The sequence below is a fragment of the Chiloscyllium punctatum genome, chromosome 5, assembly GCF_047496795.1.
Source record: "Chiloscyllium punctatum isolate Juve2018m chromosome 5, sChiPun1.3, whole genome shotgun sequence".
Classification (NCBI taxonomy): Eukaryota; Metazoa; Chordata; class Chondrichthyes; order Orectolobiformes; family Hemiscylliidae; genus Chiloscyllium; species Chiloscyllium punctatum.
In genome coordinates this window covers 64,897,721-64,917,819 of record NC_092743.1, presented here as the reverse complement: position 1 = coordinate 64,917,819, position 20,099 = coordinate 64,897,721, and the positions used below count along the sequence as shown (strand labels likewise).

The 20,099-nt window shown below is 40.4% G+C and overlaps 1 protein-coding gene across 5 annotated transcripts in view; it reads left to right on the top strand.

Moving 5' to 3' along the window:
* Positions 1 to 20,099, top strand: part of LOC140477127 (nucleolar protein 4-like) — a 343,324-nt gene that overhangs the window by 104,487 nt on the left and 218,738 nt on the right. For all 5 annotated transcript variants that reach the window (XM_072570460.1, XM_072570458.1, XM_072570459.1 and 2 more), the window contains one exon: positions 7,334 to 7,472. In XM_072570460.1, the coding sequence (XP_072426561.1) occupies positions 7,334 to 7,472 (139 nt within the window). The remainder of the gene's footprint in view (positions 1 to 7,333; positions 7,473 to 20,099) is intronic.

Sequence of the window (20,099 nt, the reverse complement as noted above, 5' to 3'; positions counted from 1 at the left end):
ATGTTTGTACTAAAATACATGAATCATAAACTGGATATTTCTATTTTGTTTACACACATGTAGACTAACAAACAGGGGCATAAACTTACTTCCATCCATCTTCAATAGCCGAGTGTGTCAGGAGAAATGTACTTCAGAGCCCTGAGTGCATTTGAGCCCTTGATTCAAACCTAGATCTCCTAAACAACCTTTCCGAGGCTTTAAGGACATATCTCCATTTTTCAATATTAATGGTATCAAACACACATCAAATTTTATACTGTCTTTTTATAATTTTATATGAAACTCAATATGCACCAGCCTTGATATGGTTCAAAACTTGTGGAATATTTTGCTAAATTGAGTTCCAATTTAATTTCCCTGTTCCTTAACCTCTTACATGCCTAATGAAACTATGGAATAGATGTAGGGTGGGATACTAACTTATTTGTAGCCAAATGCGCGCAAATATCTCAGAACACTTTTATATAAGCACCTTAAATACAGATTTACAAGTATACTAAAAATGTTCCACGTGTTTTTATGTGTAACAGTTTAGTCATCTACAATTCATAACATGTTTAAGTATTAATTTAATACTTGGATTCACTTTCACTTGTAACAATGGCATGGATCCTTCTAAATTCATCAAGGGGGAGAATGGGTTGCATCAGACAAGCAACACCAACAATGTTGCCCTCCATTGGCCCTGCATTGTGTAGGAATTTGTGCTTAAGTTTCTGGAGAAGTCCTTGAACTCACATCCCTTGATAAACAGGCCTCAGTCATTGGTGAAGGAATGATGCTGCTATCAATATTTCCTGTGTATTCCCTCCGTGACCATAATGTTTTATCATTTCCATGGATAGCAAAAATGTTTTGGAGCATGTAGGCCTTTACAGCTAATGTAATATCCTTAGCATACACGCACACACACAAACTGGTGCAAATTTCAGTATGAACTGGCTTCTTAACATTAAATTGATATTTTCCAACTGTGTTAAAGACTAGATCCCAAACCCTGGCTGGTATATTTAATTAATGTGATTGTGAAAGCGACTTTGCAGTGACGTCACTGTGCCACTTAAATTTGCAGAGTACAGGAATTTGTTGATCTTTTGCAGCATTGAACCTAGTTTGCTTGTGAATTGTACAGCTGCTCAACTCTGCAGTAGTATCTGTGTAGACTGCGTAGGGCAGGAAGAAGGATCCTCTTTTGCCATTGTTGGGCAACAGGAACTCTTACTATTTCTAGACAGCCTGGAGAATAAGCTGCAGCAAAACATTACTATAAAGATGTGAGTAGGAGTTCCATGTTCACAACAAGCAGATTATTTCAGCTATGGTTGCAGATTTCTGAGGTTGGGGGGAGCTCATTCAACAGTTTGCAGGAGTGGTTGACCTTTTAAGATGTCCACTGACCCAGAAATGCCGATGCTGCTGGATTGCAAGGAGTCTTTGCTTTTTTGGATGCCTTTTAAATATTATGCTAGGATCTCTGACCCCAGAAGGTAGTAGCAGGATTGTCAACCATTTGCCCATCCCCAAAGCTGAGCTCCCAGTGCCAAGTTGCTAATTGGCTGACCATTGTGTGACTGGCCCCAGTTGACATGCATCAAAGTGGAGGTCCTATGTACTTCAGATCCTGCCGATAGGAAAATCAGTGCAACAGCTATTTGTGTGGACAGGCTATTCTCATGTGACTGTGACAATACTTTCTGGTAAATGGACCAAAACATCTCCAAAAACACTCCATATTACTTTCAGGTACTTTACAACAAAAAAAGTTCCAAATTTTTACATACCTGCAAACAGGGAGCCCAACCCTTTAAATAGAACAGTTACTCGGCCTACCTGACTGCTTAATGCTTCTCGTATCATAAACGAACAAGAGAAATGTTGTTCATGCTCTGGTGTTCAAATTTAAAATCGTTGTGCAACATTATCTACTTATGTTCCATCATGTTGGCATCGTGCCAGTTCAATATATTTGGGTGCATGCAATGTACAAAGCTGACTTGGAGAGGCCTGGGAAAATGAACTAGTGCTGCTAAACAGATAATGTCTCAGTTGCAAAGTCTAAACCAGGAAATGTAAAATAAACTGGATAAACTCGCTTTCAATTACGTACAGAAAGGAAAATAAACCTTGAGAAGATAAATGGGATTAAGAGGCAGCATGACAAAAGAGACAACCAGAAAAAGTTTGTTTATTTTAGTTTCTTAGAAAAGTCTACAATGTAACCAACATCACAAGGAATGAAACTTCACACTTACAAAATTAAATTTCAAGGGCTGAAGAAATTTTCATATAGTAATGAACATATCATTAAAAATTCACTTGCCCTTGAATGTCCCAACTCTAAATTTTTATAGGATGTTCAATATGTGACTAATGGGTATATATCCCAATTCAGTGCCAGTGCACATGTTTCAGTATTAAGGCTGATACTTATGTTCTATTATGGTGCAACCTATGAAAGAGCAGGGCAGTTTTGAGAACTTCTGCATTTAGGTGTACGTGTTCATAATTGTAAGTTGTTGTCGGATTTATAGTAATATGTATGTATTAATGATGGGTACGTATAGCCTCACCATCAAAGATCTCTCAAAGCTGGTGACTGCACCATTTTAGAAATTGTTGAGAGGAGCAAGAACAAGTTAACATTTTAAATAGTATAGGCTGTGCAAAACTGAAGTGAACTTGCTTATATCACCTTTAATGCAAAATTTGAGCTCATATTTGATTTTAAGACAACTTTTCATGCTTCCTTTGCAAACTCCTAACAGCAACATAATATTGGATGCAATGAGAGCACTCACTGCAGTCCTCCAACATTATTGTGTGTTAGCCATGAAAAACAACGGCATGTGTATGCAGTAAGTTGCATGCTTCCATTAAAGTCACCAGTAAATACATTAAGTGCATAATGCTACAAAATGTAACTATGTGTTATAGTTTCAAAGTAGAACTAAATCAATCATGAAACAATATTCAAATTACATTCTACCACCCTTGTCTAAATGGCAGCTTGATCATAAAATTTGGCAAAAATTAGTTCATGATTAATTTTGGAAAGACAAACATTTGTGATCCTGCTGCTTCCTTTTTGGTTAATTATTGTGATTCTCCATTATATAAACTAGTGACAATACATTTCAAGAGGAGTCTATACTTGACCTGAACACAGTTATTCACATATTTTAGTTTGAGAAGCAAGAAAGTTACGTAAGGGGCAGGAAGAGGTTTTGTTTGGCCATTTGGGTCTTCAAGCCTGTTGTGGCATTCTACTCAAATAATGTCTGATTACCTAATAACACAAATATCCTTTTTATTTGTGTCAAATCAGTTTATTGATATCTAAATTTCATAAAAGGTGAAATTACTGCTAAGTATGAATCTTAATATTGTTAAAATTTGTATTTTAAGTAAAAAAAAAAGGTGTGTATTGACGGAGATGTTGATATGTAGATGAGGATAGAGATCTACAGTACAGGAAAGGGCCTTCAGCTCATCACGTCCGCAAAAACTACTACCTAGCTATTCTCATTCCATTTTCCAGCACTTGGCTCATTGTCTTGTATGCTTTGTCTTTGCAAGTGCACATTTAAATACTTCTTAAATGTTATGAGGGTTTCTGCCTCTGCCACTGTTACGACAGTGAGTTCTAGATTCCCTCTACCCTCTTGAGTAAAAAAAAACATTTTTCTCACATCTCCTCAAAACCTCTGCCCCTTCAGATCTCTGTCCCCTGGTCATTGATCCCTCTATCAAGGGAACAGTTCCTTTCTATCCACCCTACCTATATCCTTCATAATTTTGTACATCTTGATCATCTCCCCTCTCAATGTCATCTGCTTTAAGAAAAGTAACACAGAATGTACAATACCTGTTCATAGCTGAAACTTTACAGCCCAGGTAACACCTTGGAATTATCCTCTGCAGAACTATCATATGACTCTTATTCCAAAACTACATGCAATATTCTAGTTGTGGCCAAACCAACATTTTATACAGTTCCAACATAACCTCCCTGCTCTAAAATCTACATCTCTGCTAATAAAGGCAAGTATCCTTCCTTAACCATTTTATCCACCTATCCTGATACATACAGACTGGTGTACATGTATACAAAAGTGCCTCTGATCCTTGGTGCTTTCCAGGGTCCTGCCATTCACCAGGTATTTCCTTGTCTTGCCAGAACATTCTTCCTTAGAAGAAGACACCAAAACTGCACACAGTACTTAAGGTGCAGTCTCACCAAGGCCCAGTACAGTTTCCTCAATTGTAACTCATAATGAAATGATAGAGGCATATCTGCTGCCAACCTTAAAAAAAATAGGTGGATACTCTTTCCTTTGGAGCTTGGTGTAATTTTAGAAAGCAATTGCAGGACTTGTCATTGAGTGTTTGAAGTAATAGTTTTGCTATACACCTGAAGAAAACTGACCCTGTTCCAGACAGCAGCGAGACTTGTGTGTCTGCTAGGAGAGGTAGAGTCGAGAAGAGTGACACCGAAAAAGCATAGCAGGTCAAGCAGTATCCGAGGAGCAGAAGAGTTGACGTTTTGCGCATAAGTCCTTCATCAGGAATATGGGGGTAAAAATGGCTGAGAGATAAATAGGACGATGGGGATGGGGGCTGTTAGTGATAGTTTGGAGGGGAGGGTTTAGCAGATAGGCGGGAAGGAAGATGGATTCGTAGCATAGTTCAAGAGGGAGGTGCCAATTTGGAGGGTTGGATCTGGGATGAGGTGGGGGGAGGGGAGATAAGGAAATTGGTGAAGTCGACATTGATGCTGTGTGGTTGGAGGGTCCTCCACATGCGTCTATCACCTTCCTAGCCACCCTCACCCTCCTATTTATCTCTCAGCCGTTTTTACCCCCACATTCCTGATGAAGGGCTTATGCCCAAAACGTCAACTCTTCTGCTCCTTGGATACTGCTTGACCTGCTATGCTTTTTCAGTGCCACACTTTTTGACTCTGATACTCCAGCATCTGCAGTCCTCGCTTTCTCTCTGCCGGGAGAGGTATCCACTTCACCAATGTGAGCAGTTCTGTATTATATGAAATTCATTTGGTCATTCCCTTATACATTGTTTTAATGGAAGGTGAACTTTACAGAATCCAACACCCCAAAAATTGCAAACCGTACATGTCCTTGGTGAGAAGCTCTATCTAAAAAGAATCTTTGCGATTAAAAACAACAGTAGAAGAATGTGTTTTCTTGCGCTGCCAACATCAGCTTTCTGAACAGTTCTGACACAGCAATGAAAGTTAGAATTGCAAACAATTTCTATGGTATTGATGCATTTCTAATATCTGGAGGCAACCTGCATAATGTTACTCTGGGTTTTGTCAATGTTTATAATCATCAAAACATTCACACCTTTCTTAGGGGAGCAAGGGAATTCATTCATTTTGGCAGAACAAAGCAGTAGTATTCTCCAAACTGTAATGTGAGCTAACTGGCACTCTTGCAGTGTTGCACATTCCTACTAAAACTCCCCTAACGTTTTGAATTGAAATTTTGTTTTGCTAGGCAAATAGTTCATGGTTGACCATAGAATCAGAACCTGTGTGCCTGTTTTTCATTTCCTACAGGTTGCTTTAATGCATTTATCTTAAGAAATTTTGCTCCCTTGATATTTTCAATTATGTGAAGTAACCAGATGGTTTGTGAGCGATAAGATGAGCAATAGTCATAATTCAGAAATCTATGTCAGTCTCAGAATTAAAAATCATACAACATCAGGTTATTCCAGGTTTATTTGGAAGCACTAGCTTTCGGAATGCTGCTCCTTTGTCAGGTGGTTGATAGCCCAGTCCAACACTGGCATCTCTAAATCAGGTCTCAGGTGACTGACTGTGTGGAGTTTGCACATTCTCCCCGTGTCTGTGTGGGTTTCCTCCGGGTGCTCTGGTTTCCTCCTACAGTCCAAAAATGTGCAGGTTAGGTGAATTGGCCATGCTAAATTGCCCGTAGTGTTAGGTGAGGGAGTAATTGTAGGGGAATGGGTCTGGGTGGGTTGCGCTTCGGCAGGTCGGTGTAGACTTGTTGGGCCGAAGGGCCTGTTTCCACACTGTAAGTAATCTAATCTAATCTAATTATATTTTTGCTGCCTTTCAAACTAGGGTGAAGGTGGGAGGTCTGCTCCTGTATGTTCCTGAACGTAAATCATGCACACTGGTAATTTGTTGTCTAATAAAGCTTGAAATATAGAAATACTTCTGGATGTACAGGTCAATGGTAAGAACATTGAGATGACTGACATTCAAAGGACTTATCAGTATTGGTTTCAAGGAATTTCAGAACTCAAAATAGTGAATAAAATATTGCCTACTGTTCCAGTATTTTTGCTTGCCATTGCAGTAATTATTCTCTAACATCAAATATTTTATTACACATTATGCAATTTCTCACCACAACAAATCTTTTGGTCCACCGAGACTGTAGTTCTGAACATACTGCAAGAGCAACTGACCCTTACATTAGTGCAACTATTAATTTACACGTTGCTTTGAGAATATATTCTGTGTGCTGCTTCTCTGATGAATGATACTATTGTGTAAGTTCATTCCACTTTGCATCTTCTGGTGAGCCCTACATCCGTTGTCTCTTGATGGGCCAGTGACCCAAGACATTAGTTGGGAATTCACTTAATGTCATGCTCTTTTGAGACCATTAAACCTCTTCTTTTGCTGTGTGTCAGATTTTAGGATGGTGGAGGTTTCACTATTACTATTCCATCTCCTCTCACATGGCTTTAGCAAACTCTTGTGTGATATCCTGACCTGAATGGTCACTGTGATGTACAGGGAATGCTTTTTATTTAATAAGCTCGCAATTTCAAATCCGTGTGGGTCCTGAATACATTCAACAGTAATTTTCCCTTTATGGCCAATATTATCAGAATAGAATCTCTGACCAGTGCAAGTAAAGAAATGTTAACTAATGGTTATTTTTTGTTGTATGTTATGATCCTCCAGCACAAAAGATGATCATTTCCTGGTGCAGCAGCAAAGTGATTTCAGAGCTAGGATCTTCAGTATCTGATGGAATATTTTATTAAAGGTTAATAGGGCTCCTAAACAACCCCTTTGCCAATGCTTTGATTGGAAATGAATTATTGATGAGATGGAGAGGTATTGATTGCCCAGTTTCTCACTTTGACATAAAACCAAATATTCTGAGTAATTAAAAGAAAGAAAGATTAAAGGTGAAGAAAGAAAACACTGAATTTAGAACTTTTTGTAATCCTTAAAGATAATTTTAAAAGAATGTATAAATTATAACTATTGACTTTTTATATATTTAGACATTGCTGTAAAGAGATTTCTTTTGCTTTACAGGATGAACAATCACTGAGCAGCGAGGAGTTTGAACTCAGTGACTCCACATGGATGTCAGTTGAACGCATGAACTCTGACCAAAGCTCTAATCTGGAAGAGAGGATGCATAGCCCACAGAACCTTGACAGTCATCAGGATGGTCAGTGCTGTTGTACATGAGAAAGTGTATTGTTAAGTTCCTTAAATTCATTAAGTGCTTTGAGGGGAAAAAGGACATACTAACTGTACATACTTCAATAATAGCTATGAGATTAAACAGAGTAAGTTTATTTGTTTGCTCCAGTCATTTTATTTAACTTTCCAGAGTTGCAGTTGAGTCCTGATGATTAATAAAACCTATTTGTCAATCTGGGTTTTCATTAACGTTTAACTTTTTAAAAAAAATCTAATTCTAGTATTGTACTTTACGTCTTGGCTAATTATTTTGAAAATGCTTCATCATAAAAATATAAATAGAGGTGATTACTTGAAACAACATTCCTCCTTGTTCTGCTGCTGCTAAAACACAAACCAGGAACACCAATTTACAGATTGGCCAAGGAGCTACAAGAAAGACTAAAACACTTAGTAGAAAGCTCACGCCACTCCATCCATTCCACCCAAGAATTCCTGAAGACCATCAAAGACACTAAGATAGAAGAGGATGAAATAATGGTCTCCTTTGATGTAACAGCCCTGTTTACTTCAATCAACATTAACCTGGCCAAGGAAACACTGACTACATTATTAGAAGACCCAAAGACACACACATCAAACACCACTAACTTCATCAATAAGGAGAATATCATCAAGCTAGTGGACCTATGCCTTACCATCTACTTCACCTTCAACAACAAAACCTACAAACAAACCAATGGAACACCCATGGGATCTCCGATATCAGGGTTCTTAGCAGAGGCAGTAATGCAGAGACTTGAGCAAACAGCGCTGCCAACCATCCAATCCAAACTCTGGGTCTGCTACGTGGATGACACCTTTGTCATCACTAAACAAAACAAGTTAGAGGAAACCTTCAAGACCATCAATAATACCCTTGCTGGCATAAAATTCACTAAAGAGGAGAAAACAACAACAAACTGCCATTCCTAGATGTCAAAGTAGAGCGAACAGCCAATGGGGATCTTTAAACCAGCGTCTACAGAAAAGCATAACATACAGACCAAATATTGAACTACAGAAGCAATCATCCCAACAGCCACAAATGAAGCTGCATCAGAACATTATTTCAATGAGCCAACACACACTGCAGCAGAGAGGAACTACGCAGAGCAGAGGAAAATCACCTATACCGTGAATTCAAAAAGAATGGGTACCCAATGAACACAGTCCGCTGATTTCTCAGCAACAAACCCAAACAAGCAGACAAAACACATCCAGAAACCCTAGCCACACTCCCCTCCATCCAAGACATCTCGGAAATGACTGCCAGACTACTCAGACCCCTTGGCATCATGGTAGCCCACAAACCCATCAACACACTAAAATAGCAGCTAATGAACTTGAAAGACCCCATACAGGCAATGAGTAAAACTAACATCATTTACAAAATACCGTGCAAGGACTGTAACAAACATTGGATAAACAGGCAGAAAACTAGCCACCAGGATACATGAACACCAACTAGCCACAAAAAGACATGACCCTCTCTCACTAGTATCCTCCCATACAGATGAGGAAGGACACCACTTCGGCTGGGACAACACATCCATCCTAGGACAAGCCAAACAAAGATACGCACGAGAATTCCTAGAAGCATGGCATTCCAACTGGAACTCTATCAACAAACACATCGAGTTAGACTCCATCTACCACCCCCTGAGAAAAGGAGCAAGAAGTGACTTCACCACAGGAAATGACATCACCAACCCAAAGAAACCCAAACATAAATAGAAAGCAGGAATTTTCAGCATTGCTTCACATGAAGTCCACTGAAGATGTTACCTAGTAAGGAAACAAAATGTCTGGAAATGAACCTTTTCAGTTCAGTGAGCAAAACTACATCTAAAACCTCAACCTGAGCTACAAATCTTCTCAAAACTTGCTAAAGCCAGGAAACAAAAACACATATCTGGACTCTGGAGTAGAGTCATAGAGATGTACAGCATGGATACAGACCCTTCGGTCCAACTCGTCCATGCCGACCAGGTATCCCAACCTAATCTAGTCCCACTTGACAGCACCCGGCCCATATCCCTCCAAACCCTTCCTATTCATATACCCATCCAAATGCCTTTTAACTGTTGCAGTTGTAGTAACCTCCACCACTTCCTCTGGCAGCTCATTCCATACACGTACCACCCTGTGTGAAAAGGTTGCCCCTTAGGTCTTTTGTATATCTTGCCCCTCTCACCTTAAACCTATGCTCTCTAGTTCTGGACTTCCCCACCCCAGGTAAAAGCCCTTGTCTATTTATCCTATCCATGCCCCTCATGATTTTGTAAACATCTATAAGATCACCCCTCAGCCTCTGATGCTCCAGGGAAAACAGCCCCAGCCTATTGAATCTCTCCCTATAGCTCAAATCCTCCAACCCTGGCAACATCCTTGTAAATTTTCTCTAAACCCTTTCAAGTTTCACAACATCCTTTCAATAGGAAGGAGACCAGAATTGCACACACTATTTCAAAAGTGGCCTGACCAATGTCCTGTACAGCCACCACATGACTTCCCAACTCCTGTACTAAATACTCTGACCAATGAATGAAAGCATACCAAACACCTTCGTAATCCAATAATAATCTATACCTCCTTGACATTCAAGAATAAATGTAATAAGCAAACACTTAATTGTGTCTTCACTTTGCTGAAATAGTTTTCAAATATTTCCTCTGCAGCATATGAGGTGTAACAATGTGTTTTCAGGTGTCTTTACTGCTGCAGTACTCAAAATGACAGATTTGATAATATAAGATGATGAGTTCTTATTTTTTTTTGTTTAGTTTCTTTTATAAATGTAGCAGTTGGTTCTGGAATGAATGACAAAGCTGCATTGAATTGAAATTGAAATGGTGTAAAAAGTTTTATTTTTAAAGCCATTAAATCAGTAAGATTTTTTTTTCAAAATTTTTACCATAAATTTCTGCAAGTGTTTATAAGGTAAGGTCGTAACTATTGAAACAGCAGCAGTTTGATGATAGTGGTTAGGATGTCAAACAGATTACAGTTCCTGCAGTTTTACTGTAGGCATAATTTTAAACAGCCTTACAAGTAATTTTACCTTCAATGTCTTGTCTGAAAACTAACAAAATTTAGATGTTTTGAGGTACTGTTAAAATTGCTTTACTGGGGAGACTAGAAAAATATTTGTAATGATAAGTCATTTTGAGTTCATCCATAAGTAATTCTTGTAGATTAGATTGTAAGAAAGTTGTGGATCAGCTGCCCTGTAGATTAAGAAAGTATTGAAAAGTATATTGGCAATTGCAGTATGTTCAATATAATTAAGAAAAAAAAATACAAATACTACAAAAAATGTTGGAGACCAGCCAAATCTGCATTGGAATGATTGAATCTGGAGCCAATAAAAGCATAAATGAGGATTTCACCAGCAGATGGCCTGAGACAGGGGCAAAGCCAGGCAATATGAGGGAGGTGAAAAGACGTGACTTTAATAATGGCACAATTATGAGGCTTGATGGCCATCTTGGGATCAAATGTGACACCAACATTGCAACAGATTGGCTTACTATTAGATTATTATCAGGCATAGTGATGACATCAATAGCTAGGGAGTAGGATTTGGGACGAGGATCAATAACAGTGGCTTCCATCTGCCCACAATATATTGTGTTTCTGTTCGCGCCAGACTGGGTATTGAATAAGTAGTCTGATAATTTAGCAACAGTGGAGGAATTGGGAAAGGTGGTGATGAGTTTGAATTGGGTTTCATAAGTACACATTTAGAAACTAATGTGGGTCTTTGGAAGATATTGCTGAGGGGCAGCATGAGGGAGCCAAGGATACATCTTTGGGGGGGGGGGGGACATCAGAGGCAATAGTGCAGGAACAGGAAGAGAAGCCATCTGACAATGATAAAATGGAGAAGAGGGGAAGCAGGTTGACTGCAGGCCTACTCAGATGGATGATAGTGGAGAGGCATTGGAGGGGGATGCTGTAGTTAAAAATGCCAAAGGCTTCACTCAAGTTGAGACGGATGAAGAGAGGAATTTTATCTTGTCACTGTCACAAAGATATCATTCTTGACATTTATAAGAGCAGTTTTGGGATGTAGTAGGAGTGGAATTCTGATTGTAGGGATTCCAACATGGACTTCCAAAAAAGATAGGATTAGGTTTGTGAGATGACGTGTTCATGAACTTTAGAATGGAAAAGAAATTGCAGGGGGGGGGGGGGGGCGGAGGTTTGATTTTTATATAGGAGATCATGATGGCAGCAGATTGAAAGGGAAGAGAAACAGTATCTAAAGAGACTGAATAATTTATAATATTGGCTGATATGGGGGGGCTAAGAAGGGAAGCTGGGTAATCAGTGGTGGGAATAGGATCAAGGGAGTAGAATAGGGGTCTTGCAGAGATGATGAACTCAGGTAACATGACTGGTGATAGGAAGGAAACTAAAGAGGATCCCAGTTCAGGAGCTAAGGCAATGGAGACCATGCAAGGAAGTTTAGCCAGGAAGTCTAGTGGAAGGGAAAGATGTGTTAGAAGCAGGTAACTGAATTGTCACAATTTTATTTACAAAGAATTATATCAGCTACTCATACTTATTGGAAGTGAAGGGATTGTTTGAAGGATTTATGGAGACAATCGGCAGTAGCCAAAAAAAAAGGACGCTTCCTTTATTATTTCATAGGATGTGGGCATCACTGGCAATGCCAGCATTTGTTGCCCATGGCTAATTGCCTGTGACAACTGAATGGTTTGCTCAGCAAGTCTCGGGCAATTAAGAGTCAACCAGATTGCTGTGGTTCCAGAGTCACCTGTCAGCTAGATCATGTAAGAATGGCAAATTTCCTTCCTAAAGGACATTATGAAACAGGTGGGACTTTACAACAATTGAAGATAGTTTGATGGTCATCATTACTGAGACTGGATATGAAATTCAGATCTATTAATTGCATTTAAATTATGGTAAGTAATTTAAGGTAGTGGTGTAGTAGTAATACCACTGGAATAGTTATCCAGAACCCTAGATTAAGGATGGTGAATGTCTGGAATTTTTTATACTAAAGAATTATTGAGGCTGGATCACTGAAAATGTTTATAAAGGCAATACATAGATTATTGAAATAATTGGGAAGTTGATGGCTGTACTGAGCTTGTACGAAACTGCATTTGTGAATGATGTTGCTGAATACTATAGAGGGGCAGGTGTGAGAGGCTAAATGGCCTATTCCTGCTCCTATTTCTTATGCTCTTATAAAACCTATGACACATACAGCATGGGATGTGTTGGAGGACAAAAGGTCATTTTGTCCAGGTAGCGTTAAAATAATGCATTCACCTGAGGAAGTTCCCAAATTGCCTGGGAAAGTTCACTTATGGAGGGGAAAATAGGAGACAAGTAGTCCCATAAAAAGAATGGAAGGAAATGGTGAGGAGCTTCATCTCCAATCAACAAGATCATGCATGATGTACCCCAGGCCACAACTTCTCTTTCATGTCAACTCATCATAACCCTGAACTCCCGGCTACTTCAAAAATCTGTCTACCTTTTAAATGCTTTCAACGATCTAGCCTCCAGAGTTTTTTGGGGGTAGAGAATTGTGGACATTCACGATGCTCAGAGAGAAGAAATTCCTTCATGATTCAGTTTTAAAAGTTCTTCTGTGACTCTGCCCTCTAGTTTGAGATTTCTTCACTAATGAAAACATCTTCTCAGCATCTAGCCTATCAAACCCCCTCAAATTTTTGTGTGTTTCAGTAGGATCACCCTTCATTTTTCTGAACTTTGATGAATAAAGTTTAGCCATTCTAGATAATCAACCATATCATGCCAGGATTCAGCCTAATGAATCTCTTCTGAACTGTCTCCAATGCCAGTACATCTTTTTTTAAATACAGGGACCAAAGCTATACTTAATACTCCAGGTACAGCCTCAGGAACACCCAATGTAGTTTGGAAAAAGTCTTCCCTATTATTCATCTTCAAACCCTAGCAATACAGACCAAAATTCAATTTGCCATCTTAATTTCTTGCTTCACCTGCATGCTAACTTGGTGATTCATTGACATTGAAACCCCTCCGCATTGCAATTATTTTGGTTGCCTCTCTCCATTTAGGTAAACTTCTGCCTTTTAATTCTTCCTACCAAAGTGCAAAACCTCACACTTTCCTGCATTAAATTCCATCTGTCAATTGTTTTGCTCACTCACTCAATCTCTCATAAGAACAAGGACAGGAGTAGGCAATTCAGCCCTTTGAGCCTACTGTGCCGTTGAATCCGACTGTGTCAGATCTCTTCTTAGCCTCAATTCCACTTTCCTCACCATTCCTAATTACCCTTCAACCCATTACTGATTAAAAATTTGTCTATCGCCTCCTTACATTTACTCAATCTCTCCATATCTGAGGATACAGACTACTGTAGGATAGTCTATGTCCTTTATATTATTTATATTCTCTTACAGATTTCTTATATCTTCACTGCAACATGCCCTCCCATCTATTTTTCTGCTATCAGCAAATTTAGATAATTACACTCAGCCCCCTCCTCCAAGTCATTAACATTGCTGGTAACAAAAAAATTGGGCCTCTGACTGATCCTTGCAGCACTCCACTAATTTTCAACCTGAAAAAGGCCCAATAATCTTGACTGTCTTCTGCGTTAACTAATCCCCAAACTAATGCCAATACAGGCATCAATTTCAGGCATCTCTGTGATGCATATAGATGACTTGTTGGGGGGTGGGAGCAATGAATTTGAATACACTTTCATAAACAGACGTAAGTGGGATTATAGAACATAGAACATAGAACATAGAACAATACAGCACAGAACAGGCCCTTCGGCCCACGATGTTGTGCCGAACTTCTATCCTAGATTAAGCACCTATCCAAATGCCGCTTAAAGGTCGCCAATGAATCTGACTCTACCACTCCCACGGGCAGCGCATTCCATGCCCCCACCACTCTCTGGGTAAAGAACCCACCCCTGACATCTCCCCTATACCTTCCACCCTTCACCTTAAATTTATGTCCCCTTGTAACACTCTGTTGTACCCGGGGAAAAAGTTTCTGACTGTCTACTCTATCTATTCCTCTGATCATCTTAAAAAGCTCTATCAAGTCACCCCTCATCCTTCGCTGTTCCAACGAGAAAAGGCCGAGAACTCTCAACCTATCCTCGTACGACCTACTCTCCATTCCAGGCAACATCCTGGTAAATCTTCTCTGCACCCTCTCCAAAGCTTCCACATCTTTCCTAAAGTGAGGCGACTAGAACTGCACACAGTACTCCAAATGTGGCCTAACCAAAGTCCTGTACAGCTGCAACATCACCTCACGACTCTTGAATTCAATCCCTCTGCTAATGAACGATAATACTCCATAGGCCTTCTTACAAACTCTATCCACCTGAGTGGCAACCTTCAAAGATCTATGTACATAGACCCCAAGATCCCTCTGTTCCTCCACCTGACCAAGAACCCTACCATTAACCCTGTATTCCCCATTCTTATTTGTCCTTCCAAAATGGACAACCTCACACTTGGCAGGGTTGAACTCCATCTGCCACTCCTCAGCCCAGCTCTGCATCATATCTAAGTCCCTCTGCAGCCGATAACAGCCCTCCTCACTGTCCACAACTCCACCTATCTTCGTATCATCTGCAAATTTACTGACCCACCCTTCGACTCCCTCATCTAAGTCATTAATAAAAATTACAAACAGCAGAGGACCCAGAACTGATCCCTGCGGAACTCCACTTGTAACTGGACTCCATGCTGAATATTTACCATCTACCACCACTCTCTGACTTCGACCGGTTAGCCAGTTTTCTATCCAATTGGCCAAATTTCCCTCTATCCCATGCCTCCTGACTTTCCGCATAAGCCTACCATGGGGAACCTTATCAAATGCCTTACTAAAATCCATGTACACTACATCCACTGCTCTACCCTCATCCACATGCTTGGTCACCTCCTCGAAGAATTCAATAAGACTTGTAAGGCAAGACCTACCCTTCACAAATCCGTGCTGGCTGTCCCTAATCAAGCAGTGTCTTTCCAGATACTCGTAAATCCTATCCCTCAGTACCCTTTCCATTACTTTGCCTACCACAGAAGTAAGACTAACTGGCCTGTAATTCCCGGGGTTATCCCTATTCCCTTTTTTGAACAGGGGCACAACATTCGCTACTCTCCAGTCCCCTGGTACCACCCCAGTTGCCAGTGAAGACGAGAAGATCATTGCCAACGGTACTGCAATTTCCTCTCTTGCTTCCCACATAATCCTAGGATATATCCCGTCAGGCCCGGGGGACTTGTCTATCCTCAAGTTGTTCAAAATGTCCAACACATCTTCCTTCCTAACAGGTATCTCTTCTAGCTTATCAGTCCGTTTCACACTCTCCTCTTCAACAATACGGTCCCTCTCGTTCGTAAATACTGAAGAGAAGTACTTGTTCAAGACCTCTCCTATCTCTTCCGACTCAATACACAGTCTCCCACCACTGTCCTTGATCGGACCTACCCTCGTTCTCGTCATTCTCAGGTTTCTCACATACGCATAGAATGCCTTGGGGTTATCCTTGATCCTATCCGCCAGGGATTTTTCATGCCCTCTCTTAGCTCTCCTAATCCCTTTCTTCAGGTCCCTTCTGGCTATCCTGTATCCCTCCACTGCTCTGTCTGAACCTTGTTTCCTCAACCTTATGTAAGCCTCCTTCTTCCTCTTTACTAGACATTCAACCTCCCTCGTCAACCAAGGCTCCCTCACACGACCATTTCTTTCCTGCCTGATCGGTACATACATATCAAGGACACGTCGTATCTGCTCCTTGAAAAAGTTCCACATTTCCACCACATCCTTCCCTGACAGCCTATGCTCCTCAAATCCTGTCTTACAGCATCGTAATTTCCCTTTCCCCAATTGTAAAAACTTCCTTGTTGTGCGCACCTATCTCTCTCCATAACCAAGGTGAAAGTCACAGAATTGTGGTCGCCATCACCAAAATGTTCACCCACTAACAAGCCCACCACTTGTCCCGGTTCATTACCGAGTACCAAATCCAATATGGCCTCCCCTCTGGTTGGACAATCTACATACTGCGTTAGAAAAGCTTCCTGGACACACTGCACAAACACCGCCCCATCCAATCTACTTGATCTAAAGAGCTTCCAATCAATATTTGGGAAGTTGAAGTCGCCCATGACTACGACCCTGTGGCTTCTGCACCTTTCCAAAATCTGTTTCCCAATCTGTTTCTCCACATCTCTGCTGCTATTGAGGGGCCTATAATAAACACCCAACAAGGTGACTGCACCTTTCCTATTTCTGACTTCAGCCCATACTACCTCCAGAGGCAGATCCCCCTCAAACTTCCTTTCTGCAGCCGTTATACCATTTCTAATTAGCAATGCCACCCCCCCTCCTTTTTTACCACCCTCCCTAATCTTACTGAAACATATGTAACCAGGAACCTCCAACAGCCATTCCTGTCCCTCATCTATCCATGTTTCCGTGATGGCCACAACATCGTAGTCCCAGGTACCGATCCACGCCTTAAGTTCACCCACCTTATTTCTGATACTCCTTGCATTGAAGTATACGCACTTGAGCCCATCTCTGTGTCCGCAAGTAGTCCCTGTCAGTGCTACCTTCTCCACAGCCTCCCTACAGTCTTGGACATCCTGACACACAGCTAGCTTACTTGCTGGACTACAAGTCCGGATCCCATCCCCCTGCCAAATTAGTTTAAACCCCCCCGAAGAGTGCTAGCAAACCTACCCCCCAGGATATTGGTGCCCTTCTGGTTCAGGTGCAACCCGTCCTGTTTATACAGGTCCCACCTTCCCCAGAATGCAGTCCAATTGTCCAAATATCTGAAGCCCTCCCTCCTACACCATCCTTGCAGCCACGTGTTCAACTGCACTCTCTCCCTATTCTTTGCCTCTCTGTCACGTGGCACCGGCAACAACCCAGAGATGACGACTCTGTCTGTCCTAGCTTTTAGCTTCCAGCCTAACTCCTTGAGCTCTTGAATGACCTCCCCACCCCTCTTCCTACCTATGTCGTTGGTGCCAATGTGTACCACGACTTCTGGCTGCACACCCTCCCCCTTAAGGATTCTGAAGACACGGTCCGAGACGTCTCGGACCCTAGCACCTGGGAGGCAACAAACCATCCGAGAGTCTCGCCCATGTCCACAGAACCGCCTGTCCGTTCCTCTAACTAGAGAGTCCCCTATAACTAGCGCTCTCCTCTACTCCCCCTTTCCCTTCTGAATCTCAGAGCCACAGACCCCTTCACTGCAGCTTACACCTGCAAGGCTGTCCCCCCCAACAGTTTCCAAAGCTGCATACTTATTTTTTAGGGGAACGACCACAGGGGAACCCTGCACTGCCTGTTTCTTCCCCTTCCCACCTCTAACTGTTACCCAGATACCTCTGTTCTCCGGCGTAACTATGTCCCTATAGCTTCTATCGATCACCCTCTCAGCCTCATGAATAATCCTCAGCTCATCCAGCTCCAGTTCCAGTTCCCTAACTCGTTCGGTGAGGATCTTTTGAAATTCGGCGTAATATGTTGATATTTGTTTTTTTGTTAATTTTTTATGATTTGTGTAGATGGAGTCAGGTCTGCTAGGGAGGTTTGAGGCCAACTGGAGGTGGGAGACATAGCTAAATATTGATTATAGATAAATCAAGGAATAATTGGGTAAGAACTTTGACTGTGTGCATAAGATTTAAAATTGGAAGTCCGACTAGTGGGGCTTTTATGTTTGCATTGGAAATCAGGTAGATTGGACCAAATAAAAGTAAAATACTGTGAATTCTAGAAATCTGAAACAAACATGGAGCGTTCTGGAGAAACATAGTCAGTCTGGTAATATCTGTGAAGAGGGAAACATTGATAATGTTTAGTGAAAATAGATGTAGTGGTGCTTTGCATTAGCAATCTTATTTAGAAAGGTTTAGCTCCATTGCAGTTAGCTGAAATAAAACCTCATGCAAAAATACAGTGGCTTCAAAACTGGAATGGAAGAATTGCAAAGTTTAATTGGACAGTTGAGTTGCTAGGCATCCCGAAAAAGTCAGATGTTGGTTGTGAGGTTAGATTCAAGTAAGATCATGAAAATCCAAAGGTGGAAGGTATTACTTGGGGAATCATTGAAAAGATTAAAACTGGGAATACTGAGTTTTTAAATTTTAATCTTTGAAAGGTGCCAAGAACAAGAAACTTGTTATTTTTAGTGCTGCTTCTTCTGCATGATGGATTCTGAGATGTAGGAGTGTTTATAATTTTCCTTTGGGAGAAAAATTGAGAGGTAAATATTGCTTTTTAACTTGGGAAGTGAAAGACCAGCAAAGTACTAAAATGTGCCTTAGTAGCAGAACCCCAGTTCTTGATGAGTAGTAGATATTTCGCTTAGTGAAAATATTGGAAAAAATTATAAAAATGACGGAATAGAAGTACCCATTGACTACTCAATTGATAATAAATCACTATGGGACAATGTTTATTCTACATAATGTATGTATAAGAAGAGAAAAAGGAATATTGTTGCATTTTTAAAATAAATATGTTAAGGGATAGAAAACATTCAAAATTGAAATGGCTGGAAAGCAGCAATCAGCGATCTGATTGTTTTGTGAAAAAAAACGAGCAAGTTAAAAAAAAATCTGTTCGGAATACTTGGTACATTTGGTACCATAATGTACACACAAAAAAGTGGAACGTAATATGTTGAAATTCTGCAAGATATGTCAATGTTGTTTTTCTTCCTTTTCATTATCATTGTTGTGTGCATATGAAATTTTATTTTAAAGAAAGGGAAATCTGTTACCATCCAGTAGGGGCTGGTATGGATTACATGGTGTGCGAGAGATGTTTGAAAATTAATCTAGCGATAATTGGGTGAGAACTTGACTGACTTTGTTTGGGATTGTATAAAGAGAATGTTAGATTTCTGCAATGTGTGAATTAGAATAAAACTCAAGAAGATATATATCTGGACACTGTGTCTAACCAGTCGGGGCTGGTACATGATGTGGGAGAGATGCCTCTGGTATTAACAGTGGAAAATTATTTCCCCTGTCCACGGAATCCAGAATTTGGGGGCACTGCTCTATGGATAGATGAGACAATTCTTCAAAACGGTGTGAATCTTTGGGATTGTCTACCCAAATGGTTATGGATATTCCATCATAGAATATATTTAAGGCTGGAATGGACAGGGAACCAAGGGAGTTGAAACCAAAATTCACTCATAATGATATTGAATGGCAGAGCAGGTTTGATTGGTCATATATAGAGTCATAGAATTTTGGTTTACTCCTGTTTCTAAGTCTTATGTTGTTATGATTTGAGTCTAATTTTAAGTAGTTTTTAGGAAAAGTTATTTTTCATATTCTTGACATCTTGAAACTTTGGAGTCCAGTGTAGAGTTTACTCTGGTCATTTCCAATTATACATCAAATTGTAGCTTGAATTCAATTACAGATTGATTATGATTCCCATAATAACCAAGGGGAAAAGAAGAGCAATGTTAGCAGCTCATTCGCAATTACAAAACCTTTGAATGTCCTCCAAGCTGCATTTACTCACTGAGATGACTGTACCTTAATTTATCTTTTGAGCAGCG